Source organism: Chelmon rostratus, chromosome 14 (genome assembly GCF_017976325.1).
Source record: "Chelmon rostratus isolate fCheRos1 chromosome 14, fCheRos1.pri, whole genome shotgun sequence".
In the NCBI taxonomy this organism is placed as follows: domain Eukaryota; kingdom Metazoa; phylum Chordata; class Actinopteri; order Chaetodontiformes; family Chaetodontidae; genus Chelmon; species Chelmon rostratus.
The window spans coordinates 25,804,130-25,818,575 of record NC_055671.1 but is presented as its reverse complement, the minus strand read 5'-3'; the positions used below and the strand labels follow the sequence as shown (position 1 = coordinate 25,818,575).

Sequence of the window (14,446 nt, the reverse complement as noted above, 5' to 3'; positions counted from 1 at the left end):
CAAACACGCAGTAAAAGCAGCGAATCTGAGCTCTTCATGCTCCAGTCACTGAAAAGTCTTTGTGAGAAGAGTCGTAACTGATCTGGGTTTCTGGAGCTTCTACGTTATGAGACGTCGCACTCACATGGTCTCCTCGTCGATATCGTTCTCCTCCGTGTTGCTGGTGGCTGTGGAGCTCCCTGAGGTGCTGCTGCCGTCCAGCGGGTTCACCTCCTCCTCCGTCAAACAGTCCACCTCCAAGTCGCCGTCCGAAAGCTCCTGAACAGCACAGCGACACCACGATCACAACGAGCTCTTTGCTGCTCTGCAGGGAATAATTCATGTTTCTTCAACAGGCAGAAACAGTCGAACCACAGGATGCTCCATCCTTACGTTAGAGTCATCGTGCTGGGTCCGCTCCTCTTCATCGCCTTTCTTAGTGTTGCTCAAAGTGGTCTGGATGTCGTCGTCGCTCTTCACCGAGCGAGGGTCCCTCTCAGAGGTCGCGGTGCCTGCGGCGAGCCTCAGGTCGGGCGGCGAGGAGCTGCGTGACGTCTGCCGGCGAAACAGCTCGATGGCCAACCTCTAAAACCAGAAACGTGAGTCAGCTCAGAGGCGTCAGACGGTTCATTCAGAGCAGCGAAGAGAACGCACGCACGCCTCGATTCTCCACGGACGCTTCCTGTCCCCTCCTTCACGCCGTTTTATCGAACAAATTTGATTTCACAGATGTAACAATGAGCTGATCGATCAATTAATCCATCGACAGAAAATTAAGTGTGAAGTGAAATAACAAAGATTTGCTTGTTCCAGCTTCAGATTTGCATTTTCTTTGTCTTAAGTTAAGTGAATTTAACATTTTGTCACCCTGGACTCTGGTTTTCTGATGTTTTACAGACCAAACATTAAATTCAGCATGAAAAGCTGTTGTAGTTGTAGCCCTCAGTGATACTAAAGTGGCCGTGTTTTATGCACAAGCACCTTTTTAACCCTGAAAGAAACAGACAAAGATAATCATACACACACCTGCAGGTCCACGAGGCTTAAGTTAAGATGTTACGACCAATCCAGGTGCACTAACTTCACGAAGCTGCTGTCAGAACAGAAACAGAGCAGTACCTCTTTGAGGTTGTTGATCTGCTGGATGTAGCTGCTCTGGGCCGACTCCAGCTGGCTGATGTACCAGTACTGATCTCTGCACTTCTGGAAGAAGGTGGGCGAGCGGACCTGGTAGCTGCACAGCACACACACAAACCAATGAGCAACAGGACTGCTTCCATGTCTGCTTCTACAACATCAGAGTGTGTGTGTGTGTGTGTGTGTGTGTGTGTGTGTGTGTGTGTGTGTGTGTGTGTGTGTGAGCCCACCGGAGGACCAGTGTGTCCGTCTGCATGTTCAGGTAGCCCTCGCTGGCCAGCAGGTCCAGTCTGAAGAAGCGGTTGTAGCCCCAGCATTCACCGACCTCAAAGTCGGAGGCGAACTCCCGGATGATGTTCTTGGTGGGGTCACTGGAGGCCTGATGGACCATCTCCACGCGGTACTCGTACCTGCACGGAAACAAGGCAGCAGGACAGCAGAATGTGTGAAGAGACGCAAGGCTTTTTCCCTGTTGTTGTGAAAAGTGAACGTTGGAGCTCTGACAGAAGGACGAGAAACACAGACAGACACTGAGGAGCGCTGAGGAGCGCTGAGGAGCGCTGAGGAGCGCTGAGGAGCGCTGAGGAGCGCTGCTGAGGTCTGCAAACACTCTGACTTCCTGCCGATAAATACGACCCAACCCTCTTTTCATGTATGTTAGCAGTACTTTCTTACTTCTGAACATCAGAAACAACAATGTGTTAGTCCTTCTCTCAAACCCCTCTTCACTTCTGTTGTCAGTCACGATACATACATATTGATGAAGATGATCACCTGATACAGCTGCTCACTGTACGTTTCAGCAAACCTAACTTAGACAGAATAGTGTGTTTGTTCAGCGGCAGATTAACACAGATTTGGTGCTCTAAGGAGGCTTTTCATGCAATTTAGTCAGACTAATTACCGTATTTTCCGGACTATAAGGCACCTAAAAGCCTTTAATATCCTCAAAAACCGACAGTGCGCCTTATAATCCGATGCACCTTTTATATGGATCAATATTGGTTAATTATGGCTATCGTAGTCAGGGGGCGTGGCTGAAGTAACAGTGGTATTCCACTCTCTGCGTGCCGTCATCCTTTTACTGGCGCGTGCAGTCAGCTGTCAACCTGAATAATAAAACGACTGTTTCACTGAACAATGAAAAAATATGAATATATGCTAAATAATAGGCAATTAAAATATGAATCAAACGTGGTTAATATGATTTCTGCTCCTGACCCTCAGCGCACAGCGTCTGCACATCAGCGCTGTGCGCCGTCACCTGCATCTTTACGCAGGATCAGCTGTCATCTGTGAGCGCGCGGAGTTTGTTTCAAACGAACAAACTAAAATACTTTTTAAATAAACGCTCATTCATTATTTTCAGGAGCCGCATCAGAGGGATGAAAGAGCCGCAGGTTGCCGACCCCTGGTCTAGTGGATGCATAACGCAACCCCAGACACCACAGGACAGTAGTTTCTTTCTATGCGCCTCATAATGCGGAGCGCCCTATATATGAAAAAAGGTTTAAAATAGGCCGTTCATTGAAGGTGCGCCTTATAGTGCGGAAAATACGGTAATCTTAATCTAACTCTTTAACTTGGCAATAATTCATCCAATCATGATCACAAACGCTCAGTGGGTTAACAAGTTCTCATATTTTTTTCAACATAAAACTAAATACATGTAGATAGACAATAGATACGTAAAAGCTGCAGATAAGAGATTTCACATCAAATCATTTAATCTCACCTCAGTCTAACTAAAGTCTGCAGAGAAAGGAGGCAGATTTATTAGGAAATAATTCATACTTTGATGTTTCAGGGAGTCCGGCGGACAGTTCCAAGAACACAGACAGGTAGTTTCCACGGACGACACCATTTCCATCCTGAGGAAACACCAGAGTCACTGACAGACACACACATGCACTTAAGACTTGCCTGATCTATTAGAAAAACACTGTAGGGGTCTAATAACTGCTGCTTATAGCTGTCACATTGTCTAAAGTGAGCACATGCAATGTAATGTAATGTGCATTTATTTGTATGTAATTTATGTGTTAGCTCTTTGCATGCTAACTAACCGAAGTTAAAAACAAGCCCACAAAGGCACCAGCACTGCCTCTATTAAAGATGGCAAACAGTTATTAATACAGTAAATAATTATTTGCCTTAACTGCAGTATAGTATAAATAGAGACAGGTCTTTATTTACAGATGCCCTTTTACATGTAAATTCTTATATTTTAAAACTTCTCCTTGTTTTCTGAAGCTCTCCTGTTTCAATATGCCATCTGTTGTTCATCTAACTCAACATTTCCTCCATGTTTACCTGCTGATTTGATAAATAATTTGATACCTACATTTCCTACTTATTCATTTACTGCAACAATAATCATGTTATATTCACTACTTTGATGTTCTATATTTCTCCTTTTTTCTTTGCTTTGCAGTCAGATTGACAGTTTACTCTAAAGTATCACCTGAAACTTCTTTACCAACACATTAAACTCATTATATTCTAACTCATTATAACTGGGCTGCAGAAATGAATCACGAGCGAAAGATGAAAAGCGATGCACCGCGTTGTTGTTGTCTGTGCAGTGCAGCCAGGCTTTAGTGGGAAACATCAGCAGAGGAGGAACTCACTGGGTAGACTTTGAGTCTCCAGCAGAGGCCAGATATCTGTAGAGGGGGACTGTAGACCGGGTCGGCCCGCTGCCTCAGGGTACTACAAACACACAAAAACACACTCGTCTCAAACCTTTGAACACATCAGGCTGCTATGACGGGGTATTCCTACACGAAGCTGTTTGTCAGTTATTTTCAACAAGGTGACAGCAGCTCTGTACATTTTATAAACTTTGCCCTTTGCTCCTTTCATGCAATATTATTTATTATACCATGGTCTGGGTGAATACTCGATTCTGATTGGCTGCAGGGTGTCCGTTATAAAAGAAGTTCCGGTCAAATTGCCTGATTGTTCTAAATTATTGCGCTGGCTCAAATGCTAGTTGGTAACCGCGGCAACAGAAACTCAGAACATACGTTAACATACGTTATTTCACAGTTTATTTATCACAACGGCAAGACAGTAGACAAAACACGAGTTATTTTATAGTTTCATTTAACCTGTTTGGTGAATTTGATAATTTTGAAGACTGGGATGCAGCAGAAGAGAAAGAGAGGAGAGAATATAAGAAGGAGGTGACACAAGGAGGGACTGAACAATTTACAAAAATGATTGACTTACTTGCTTGATACCCATTTAATGATCAGAGTGAGGCTATTTCTTGCAATAAAAACAATTTAGGAAACTATCTGTGGACTTTTCAAACAAATTTTCGCATCATCCTCTGGACAAACACGAGCGGTAAGAGGCGCACTTGTCCTCTGAAATGATACTTTGTAACGTAACATAACGTTAATCAATCATCTCACTTCCCTCCACTGATCAGGCCTGATGTAAGAGCTGCGGCCGACTGAGCTGCAGGTTCTGTGGCCAGAGCTGGTTACCTTGGCAACGCGTCACAACGACAGATATTAAATAGTCCGCTCAGCCGCTTCTTGTGAAAAACTTTTAATGGTAAAAAACAACATTAAGGTATTCATAATTGATTTAATATTTATTTTTTTCGTAAGTGACCATGGTATAAGCGGGATAATGCCCTTCATTATCAGAAATGAATGGACTGTTCACGCCTCTGCATCGTCCATTCATTTCTGATAATGGACACCTCCTCGGGCATTATCCCTTACTTATTTGATGCCTGTTTTGGGGCCTCGCTGGGGTTGAAGTCAACTTTCAAGTGGAAAAAAGCTCTGAAATCCATTCAGCAGTGGGTGGAACTGCTTCAAAGGACTCCTCATCCTCTTCATCAACAACCACCAAACCCCACTGACTTTCCTTTCGCAGTTATTTTTCCTTATGGTGACCAAGTTTGTTCATTTTAGTTACACAGCTTTTAATGAGGAGAATTTATTTTACCTGCATCAATGTCTTCTAATGACAGTCACAGCAGACAAAGCTGCTGCAGGTTACTGTGAAGCAAACTGACAGACTGACACCACATCAAACGAATCACTGTGCTTTAGAGCTTCGCTGTCATTATGAGAGTAGATACATCGAAACCAACTGGTCCATGCAAAGAGTTTACACACGAACACAAACATCACTCAACACCTGTCTTCTTCCAACACTGTCAGATAAATGTAAATGAGCTGTATGTGTCTGTGGCCACACCAGAAAACCCTGTTTCTACTTTATTTAATAAAACACACACACAGCTGCTGAACACGCTGATGGTACTGAGGTCATTTTTTACCTGAAGTTGACCAGAACAAAAGTGCTGGAGTCGTAGGCAGGAACCAGCTCACTGAAAGCACACAGAGGAAGGTGGATTACACACTGAACAAAGCTGTGGTTTACTGACACCGCCTGGCTGCTCTCTTCTCTATTATCAGTCTTCCAGAGGCACATAGACCTAAATAAACTAAACAGAACTCAAAGCAGCTTCCTTTGTTCCTCAGAAGAAACACAGGAAGCTGAAAAACACGTATTCATATGGATCCAGTCATGTTCCAGTTATGTCTGTGCTGTAAATTCAACTCACACCCTGCTGTGTGAGCTGTATCCGGGCAGATTACCTGGTGAAGTCCGGGGGGACCGGCGTGGTGACGAAGGACTGCATGGGTTTCCGATGGACCTGCTGGAACATGAGCAGGATCTCCGGGCTCTTGGAGATCAGTTCACTCTTGCTGCAGGAGTGAAGCTGTTCAACACACACGAGCAGCAAACAATCGTCACGGCGTGGATACCAACGTGCACAGAAAGCGACAGTGACAGCGTGCTGGTCTGGGGTGAGGAAACAGTTTAACCAATGCTGGAGCTTCTTTCAGGAATAGTTGTGTGGATCTGATCCACAGAAGCAAATCAACTAGCATCTTTATATGTATGAGTGCAATGTAGCTAATATTAGTTTTGTGACTCTACAAACACCCAGTAGGAACAGCACATGAGTACTTGTTCTTGTAATGGAAGAAAAACATGGTGTTAACATCTTGTTCAGAATTTTAATTGTGTGTAGGAAAATATTTAAATCAACTCAAATCAAACATTTGTGGATAAGCTCTAAATGTAGTGAGTTTTGATGGGTGATTCAGGCTTCGGCTGCACAGCCGCGATGCGTTCACTGGTCTTTAAGTGGTGTTTTTCATAGAATTTGTTCAGAAGAAGAAAAACGCAGAGCGTCACCGAACACGTCAAACTGCTGAATATTTAATGCTACAGCAAAGTGCATCTACTACATGAGCTGTTGAATCATCACACACTCGGCGCGGGTGACCTCGACTCCACGAGTCCTCAGACGACTTGGAAGAAAAAGTAAACGCGTCATGAAAGAAATCCTCCGTTAAAGCTCCTCTAAAACAAACTCAAATCTCATTGTTTGGACTTCCCGCCCTGCAGCTTTACTGTCCGGTTCGCTGCTCTTTTCAATCTGGTTTCCAGCAGCAGCAGCTGTCGGCAAACCGGCTCTGATAAACTCACTGCACGCCACCGGGCCTGCACCGAACCAGCACGCAAACAAGACCAACAGATGACAGAATACTGGACTCACTGCAGCCACACAGACATGAGATTAAACATCATGATAATCCAGATGTGCTGGATGTGTGCTGTGCAGCTGACGCGGTTTTTGATCGTCAGAGCTGAATCTTGTTCTTCTGAGCTACAAACACAGTTCACGCTGCTATTTAGCTTTTAAAATAAAGAATCTGATCATTGTTTTGATGGTGGGAGGAGATTGAAGATACACATTACTATTTATTGCCATAAACACAACAACACAACACACCTCGGCCTTAAAATCCACCACAGATTTCCACCAACAACAAAACAACGATGGAGGCTGTGAGCTGCTGCAGACCAACCTGATGCTCCACTTCCTGCAGGAGAGACTCCAGCAGCTCCGTCTCCTGGGTCAAGGACGTCTTCTGGCCTGGTGGGGAGGAACGCATTTCTATTTTCAGTGTACTTGTGCTGAATGTCAGCCCTGATGGAGGCTGGTGAGTGGCGGGGTGTGCAGGTTGTGTCTGTGGGCGCTGAGTGCATCCATCCACTCAGCCCAGATAAATATTTCAGATGTATATTACCCGTCGATGTAAAAGGTGCCTCTTCCAGCAGGGAGCTGGGTTAAGGGCTCAACCTTTAGACACAGTGTAGTGCCATTTACGGTGCATTAACAAGAGCCCTTTTCAGACATGGCGTACGTAACATTGCTTCATCGAGCTGTTGAAGCGGGCCTGTCATTCACACGCAGGCGATCAGATCATCATTTATTCATTCGTCTATGCAGACGGCACAGAGGCCAGTCTTTCACCTCACAGATAACGTTCAAACTCTTCACTGTTTCCTTGTTTGTTAACCTGATTTTATTTTCTGTGAGTGTAGGAGATGAGAGTTTATTACAGTGATCCTCATCACGTGAACAAAATCCATGTTTAATGTCTGTTTACTGAGCTGAATTCACACTAAGACTGAAACTGTGACTTTCACAGAGAAGTGATTCTTGTTCAGACACGAGACCAAAATACAAAACACAATTATATCATGAGGCTCATGACTGAGAGGGGCTGTGGGTTCACTTAAAATAAGTTGAGAGAAAAGTGTTAAATTAACCAGATTTTAATTTAAAATCAACTGTTTCACGGTTTTAAGTGAAATCCTTGTTTAATAAAACAGATGAATGTTCAGATTGAATCTAGTGATGAAGATCAGTGTGTCAGCACGAGAGCACTCCTCACTTTCAGCAGCTTACCCATGAGGGTGATCAGTTTGTTCTTCAGCTGGTTGTCCAGACGAGCGATCATCATCTCCACAGCGTTTCGGATCTCTCGGACTCGCTCGTCCTTCGCTCCTCTGACAGCCTCCACGTTCCTCTCCTGACACACACGCACACACATAATCAGTTCTAACTGAAATATAGATGTTAGTGCCATCTAGTGGACGTGCGCAGAACTTTCAAACTACCTGAACTTCAAACATTTCTGTACCTGACAGACGGTTCAATGATCACTGAGGTTTCTGTGCTTTTCGTTTTAAACGTTCAGCATCTCTCTTCTACAACAGAACTGTGGCTCGTTAACGGTGCTTCATGTTTTACTGAACTGATTTAATGTCCACGTGCACAAGAAAAGCTTATTTCTGAAAAGCTTGATTAGTTATAGTGCTTATGTGTGTATTTAGAGGCCAGAACTAAATCATTTAACCCTGTGCTGCTGATGCCTGCCTGTCACTGTGCCTGCTCTTAATTCAGACTGAGCAGCTACAGAAGTGAGTCTGAAAAGCTCAGTGTCCAAAATAAAAATGCATCGGCCTGTAAGAAGAGCGAATATGCCCAGTAACGCTTGTGGATGTGGTCTTTGAGACTCTGGTACTTCTGGTATAAAAGCAACAAGCAGCCCTCACCACTTCCTGCACCAGACTGATGAGCTCCATGAGGCGGCGGCGGAGCTTGGCGACCTCCTCTTTCACTTTGGTCACATGCTGCTCGTAGATCTCCACCAGGGGCTTGAAGGTGTGGCCTCCGTGCTGGACACAAAGAGACATCAATCACTCTCTGGTTCCAGCCTCTCCAGTGTGTATTAATTAGACATTAATGTAATATTCAGGGGTCTGGACTGTCGGTCTGACAAAGCAAAGCATGTAAAGACGTCACCTTGTGCATTTTACAGACTGAACCATTAATCAATAAATTAAAAAATGTCAGATTGATGAGTAAAGAGATCATCACCAGCTGCAGCTCGACTTTCACTCCCTGGAGAACTGCTCATTGGAAGTGATTCTTGTTGCTGTTGGGTGTAACTTTACATGCAAACTGTACAGATAAAAGAAGTGAAACGTTACCATGCCTCCCCACAGAGCACACTGGTGACAGATGCATTTCTTACAGGTCCAACAGAAAACGCTCAGCTTCTCATGGTGGTTCTCACATCTGCAAAGGAATCATCCAACGACAGAAGACCAGCAGCTCAGACAGGCAGAAAAAGACTTCATCACTCAGAATGTTGGCCTGTTTTATGTCACTCTCTGCAAAGTTTATGGAAACTCACACAAGAGGAAGAGGAGCATGTGGAGGAGACACAGGACAAAAACAAGCTCTTACACCACCCAACCAGTCTCACGCCAAAGAAGAGTAAGCAGCAACAGCTATATATGTTATACAGACTTCATCCGCACACAGAACAAAGTCTGGACGTCATTTCTGCATTAAGCACAGCTGGATCCATAAAAACTGCAGGTCTTTAAAGTCCAAAAGCCACAATCATCATAATTTCCTTTCCAAAAATCCCAAAAACCTTTCATGTATGTTAAGTTTTGCCTCTTTCACTACAATTTCACATCTGCAGCAGTTTCAAATGTCCTTTAAATGCAACGTTTAAGGATTAATGCAGAGGTTGAAATCTGGTTAATGTGCAATATAGAACCAGGAAGTAAAATCACAGGAAGTCTCTGAACCCTAATGAACACACGGGTGGAGAAGAGCAGGAGTGGGGGAGTAACAGGAGGGAGGGGCTCACTTGTCCTTGTCGTTGTCCTCATGTTTGGTGAGGCTGCAGAGCTGCAGGGTGTCCAGCTGCTGGGTGACCTCCTCGGCCCAGCGACAGTTCACCAGCTCCCTCAGCTGGAGTGGAGCCCTGCGTGTTGACGTGCACGTGCACATGCACACACACAAACAGACAGACAGAGACAGACACGCGCACACACACACACACATTAAAACAGAACACAGATTAAACACCAACTTGCTGTTTGTCTCTTTCACTCCTTTACACCCCTGACGTTGGTATTATTGTTGGTATTATTCTCTCTATTATGAGACACTGTGACAAATTCCTACAACTGATTGTGGTGTGACATGTGATGTCTTCAACACTGCTGACATTTCTATGAACCATCACTCGTCTGTGTCGTGCTTTCCTGACCAGACGTGTGGAGGCTTGCAGATGTGTTAGCAGGTGCTTACCGACAGTGCGGACACTGAGCTCTCTGCTCCGTCAGCCACCGCTGTCAAACAAGAGAATCAGGTTTAATAATAAGTTCATCCACATACAGCCAGTGCAAACATGCTGCCATTGTCACATTTAGAATACAGCCAGCGATAATCCATATTTGTATTGGTATCGAAAAATCCCAAAAAGACATAACAAGTAGAACTAGAAAATTCCCCCTGGGAAATTTTGAAAGGGACACGGGGTGTGTTTGAGCCGACAAAATTATCTACGTTTTAAAGTTTGAATGAAGTCTCTAGGACAAAGTATGGCCGAGCAGCGGACAATTGAAAAAGGCTGAAATTTGAGGAAATTTCCCCATTCATTTCTTATGGGAAATTTATCGCAGTTGTTTGCGTCTTACGTCGGCCTTCGATGGTCATAGCTCGAAAACCGTAAGAGATATCAAAATGTGCCGAGGGTCATTTTGAGCCGACAAAATTATCTACGTTTTAAAGTTTGAATGAAGTCTCTAGGAGAAACTATGGCGAAGCAGCGGACAATTGAAAAAGGCTGCAATTTGAGAAAACAGCAGATATCAGAGGTAGTCAGTCCCTGATTAATGAACTGGTCCCAGCTGTGTTTCTGTGGCTTTCTCCTTGTCTGTCTCTGTTGATCACCTCAGCTGTCTGTGTCTGCTTCTCTCCTCTGCTTCATGTCTCTGTTAACATGAATTAATGAACTGAATCAATAAACATGAATGGAGCTAATGCTAACGGAGCTAACAGAGCTAACACTAACGGAGCTACCAGCGCGAATACAGCTAACAGCTCTAACGCTAACAGAGCTAACTGTGCGAACAGAGCTAATAGAGCTAACGGCGTTAACAAGGGGGCGGGGGGATGGGGTTTTCATTATGCATTTGTATGTGTGTGTTTATGTATCTGTCATTGTGTGTGACTGCGTATGTGTGTGTCTTCGTCTGTTTGTGTGTGTGTGTCTGCTTGAACTACACAAGCAGCCCAACCAGCTCCTACATGGAGATGTGTCTGGTATATGTGTGTCTGAATGTGTGTGTGTGTGTGTGTTTGTTTGTGTGCGTGTGTAACTTCTGCCCCACCTGCTGATAATTACCTCTCTACCTCTCCCACTTTTTACCTGTTCCTGTTCAGTTTTGACGTGCTTGTTTTTAATCACTTTTTAGCTGTTGGTTAGCCCTGCTTGTGTGTGCGTTTGTGTGACTACTGTCTCAACCTTTTTGGCAAAGTGCTTGGTGAAGCTGAGTTTAACTGTTTGTTGGACGGAGATTGTTTTCAAACAATGCCCTTGTTTTGACTGAGCTCGTTAAGATAATCATTCTCAGGCTTGTTGTCCTGCAGATGTGTGTGCGTGGGTTATTGACCGGTGTGTGTGTAAATGACAGTTACACCTGTTAACTGAAAAGCGGCTTTTTCGCTGTCGGTTTCTTCCGAACAACTTGCGATTGTGTCAAAACCGTAGCTGCTATCAAAAAACCGATTACACTGTGAGATGCGGACAAGTCTGGGCCAGATGTACGTGTGTTTTATGTCCAGATATTCTTTAGAAAAATGACAAAATGGTCGACTTAAAAAGACTCTGCGACTCAGAGAACAGGAGTTTGTATTGTATGCAGTGAGATTTGGGTTCGGCGAACCTCCTGAACTAAATCCTCTGGTGAGAGAACCGTACCTCGTATCAGAGTGTACTATAGATCATCGGACTCCCGAGAACTTCCTGAGTCCGGCCATCTCCTCGTTTTATTCCTGACACAACAACTTTTCGTTTTATGGCGATCTAAAGACAGGAGGCATTTCTGCTTTGCTCACAAAACAGCTCTGAATTTTAACATGGGACTTAATGGGAGAACAGGAGGGCGCTGGCTGCACAAAACGTCTCACTATTTAAATTCAGTAAGTCTCTCGGCTTTTTCGAGGACATCACACGAAAGAGGACAAGTTTGTCTACAAACTGATCCCAAAATTATGCGTGTAGAGTGTAATTTGTGGCCGTAGCGACGAGAAAAAGAGAAGATTTTCAGATCGTTTTTAGACTCTGTGCCACTCTAGCACGCACTCTAGCACGAACATTCCGCGCAATACACACCCATTATAATCTCAAAATTTCCCGCCAAACGATCACTGTCATTGAACAGTGACTGATCAAAAACTATAGGACCAATCAAAATGTGGATGAACACACCAATAGACCAGACTTGGGTCTACATTTTAAAGTTGAAATGAAGTCTCTCGGTGAATGTATGCCTGAGCTACAGATGTTTGAAAAACTCCAATTTCAATCTTGTTTTTTTCGGCCGTCCCATTCATTTCTTATGGGAAAATTTGAGAAAAGTAATAGCACACCGATCCCGAACAATACGCACGTTTTGATATATAATTTGCGAGGGTTTTCTCAAAGCTGTGGGACGAGTTTGAGGACGAAAACTTGGAGGAAGATGAAAAATAATAACTAGAAAATTCCCTCTGGGAAATTTTGAAAGGGACACGGGGTGTGTTTGAGCCGACAAAATTATCTACGTTTTAAAGTTTGAATGAAGTCTCTAGGACAAAGTATGGCCGAGCAGCGGACAATTGAAAAAGGCTGAAATTTGAGGAAATTTCCCCATTCATTTCTTATGGGAAATTTATCGCAGTTGTTTGCGTCTTACGTCGGCCTTCGATGGTCATAGCTCGAAAACCGTAAGAGATATCAAAATGTGCCGAGGGTCATTTTGAGCCGACAAAATTATCTACGTTTTAAAGTTTGAATGAAGTCTCTAGGAGAAACTATGGCGAAGCAGCGGACAATTGAAAAAGGCTGCAAATTGAGAAAACGGCAGATATCAGAGGTAGTCAGTCCCTGATTAATGAATTGCTCCCAGCTGTGTTTCTGTGGCTTTCTCCTTGTCTGTCTCTGTTGATCACCTCAGCTGTCTGTGTCTGCTTCTCTCCTCTGCTTCATGTCTCTGTTAACATGAATTAATGAACTGAATCAATAAACATGAATGGAGCTAATGCTAACGGAGCTAACAGAGCTAACACTAACTGAGCAAACAGCTAAAGGTGCGAATATAGCTAACGGCGCTAGCGCTAACAGAGCTAACTGTGCTAACAGAGCTAATAGAGCATTTGTCTGTGTGTGTGTGTTTATGTATCTGTCATTGTGTGTGACTGCGTATGTGTGTGTCTTCGTCTGTTTGTGTGTGTGTGTCTGCTTGAACTACACAAGCAGCCCAACCAGCTCCTACATGGAGATGTGTCTGGTATATGTGTGTCTGAATGTGTGTGTGTGTGTGTGTTTGTTTGTGTGCGTGTGTAACTTCTGCCCCACCTGCTGATAATTACCTCTCTACCTCTCCCACTTTTTACCTGTTCCTGTTCAGTTTTGACGTGCTTGTTTTTAATCACTTTTTAGCTGTTGGTTAGCCCTGCTTGTGTGTGCGTTTGTGTGACTACTGTCTCAACCTTTTTGGCAAAGCGCTTGGTGAAGCTGAGTTTAACTGTTTGTTGGACGGAGATTGTTTTCAAACAATGCCCTTGTTTTGACTGAGCTCGTTAAGATAATCATTCTCAGGCTTGTTGTCCTGCAGATGTGTGTGCGTGGGTTATTGACCGGTGTGTGTGTAAATGACAGTTACACCTGTAAACTGAAAAGCGGCTTTTTCGCTGTCGGTTTCTTCCGAACAACTTGCGATTGTGTCAAAACCGTAGCTGCTATCAAAAAACCGATTACACTGTGAGATGCGGACAAGTCTGGGCCAGATGTACGTGTGTTTTATGTCCAGATATTCTTTAGAAAAATGACAAAATGGTCGACTTAAAAAGACTCTGCGACTCAGAGAACAGGAGTTTGTATTGTATGCAGTGAGATTTGGGTTCGGCGAACCTCCTGAACTAAATCCTCTGGTGAGAGAACCGTACCTCGTATCAGAGTGTACTATAGATCATCGGACTCCCGAGAACTTCCTGAGTCCGACCATCATCTCGTTTTATTCCTGACACAACAACTTTTCGTTTTATGGCGATCTAAAGACAGGAGGCATTTCTGCTTTGCTCACAAAACAGCTCTGAATTTTAACATGGGACTTAATGGGAGAACATGAGGGCGCTGGCTGCACAAAACGTCTCACTATTTAAATTCAGTAAGTCTCTCGGCTTTTTCGAGGACATCACATGAAAGAGGACAAGTTTGTCTACAAACTGATCCCAAAATTATGCGTGTAGAGTGTAATTTGTGGCCGTAGCGACGAGAAAAAGAGAAGATTTTCAGATCGCTTTTAGACTCTGTGCCACTCTAGCACGCACTCTAGCACGAACATTCCGCGCAATACACACCCATTA

At 44.0% G+C, this 14,446-nt stretch overlaps 1 protein-coding gene across 2 annotated transcripts in view; it reads right to left on the bottom strand.

Moving 5' to 3' along the window:
• The window catches only part of trim37 (tripartite motif containing 37), a 29,343-nt gene that overhangs the window by 11,577 nt on the left and 3,320 nt on the right, over positions 1–14,446 (bottom strand). For both annotated transcript variants that reach the window (XM_041952371.1, XM_041952370.1), the window contains exons 4-17: positions 10,124–10,164; positions 9,678–9,794; positions 9,004–9,091; positions 8,566–8,688; positions 7,916–8,039; positions 7,029–7,096; positions 5,745–5,869; positions 5,423–5,473; positions 3,747–3,828; positions 2,911–2,987; positions 1,347–1,526; positions 1,099–1,213; positions 373–564; positions 125–258 (exon numbers count right to left, since the gene is read on the bottom strand). In XM_041952371.1, the coding sequence (XP_041808305.1) occupies positions 125–258; positions 373–564; positions 1,099–1,213; positions 1,347–1,526; positions 2,911–2,987; positions 3,747–3,828; positions 5,423–5,473; positions 5,745–5,869; positions 7,029–7,096; positions 7,916–8,039; positions 8,566–8,688; positions 9,004–9,091; positions 9,678–9,794; positions 10,124–10,164 (1,517 nt within the window). The remainder of the gene's footprint in view (positions 1–124; positions 259–372; positions 565–1,098; positions 1,214–1,346; positions 1,527–2,910; positions 2,988–3,746; positions 3,829–5,422; positions 5,474–5,744; positions 5,870–7,028; positions 7,097–7,915; positions 8,040–8,565; positions 8,689–9,003; positions 9,092–9,677; positions 9,795–10,123; positions 10,165–14,446) is intronic.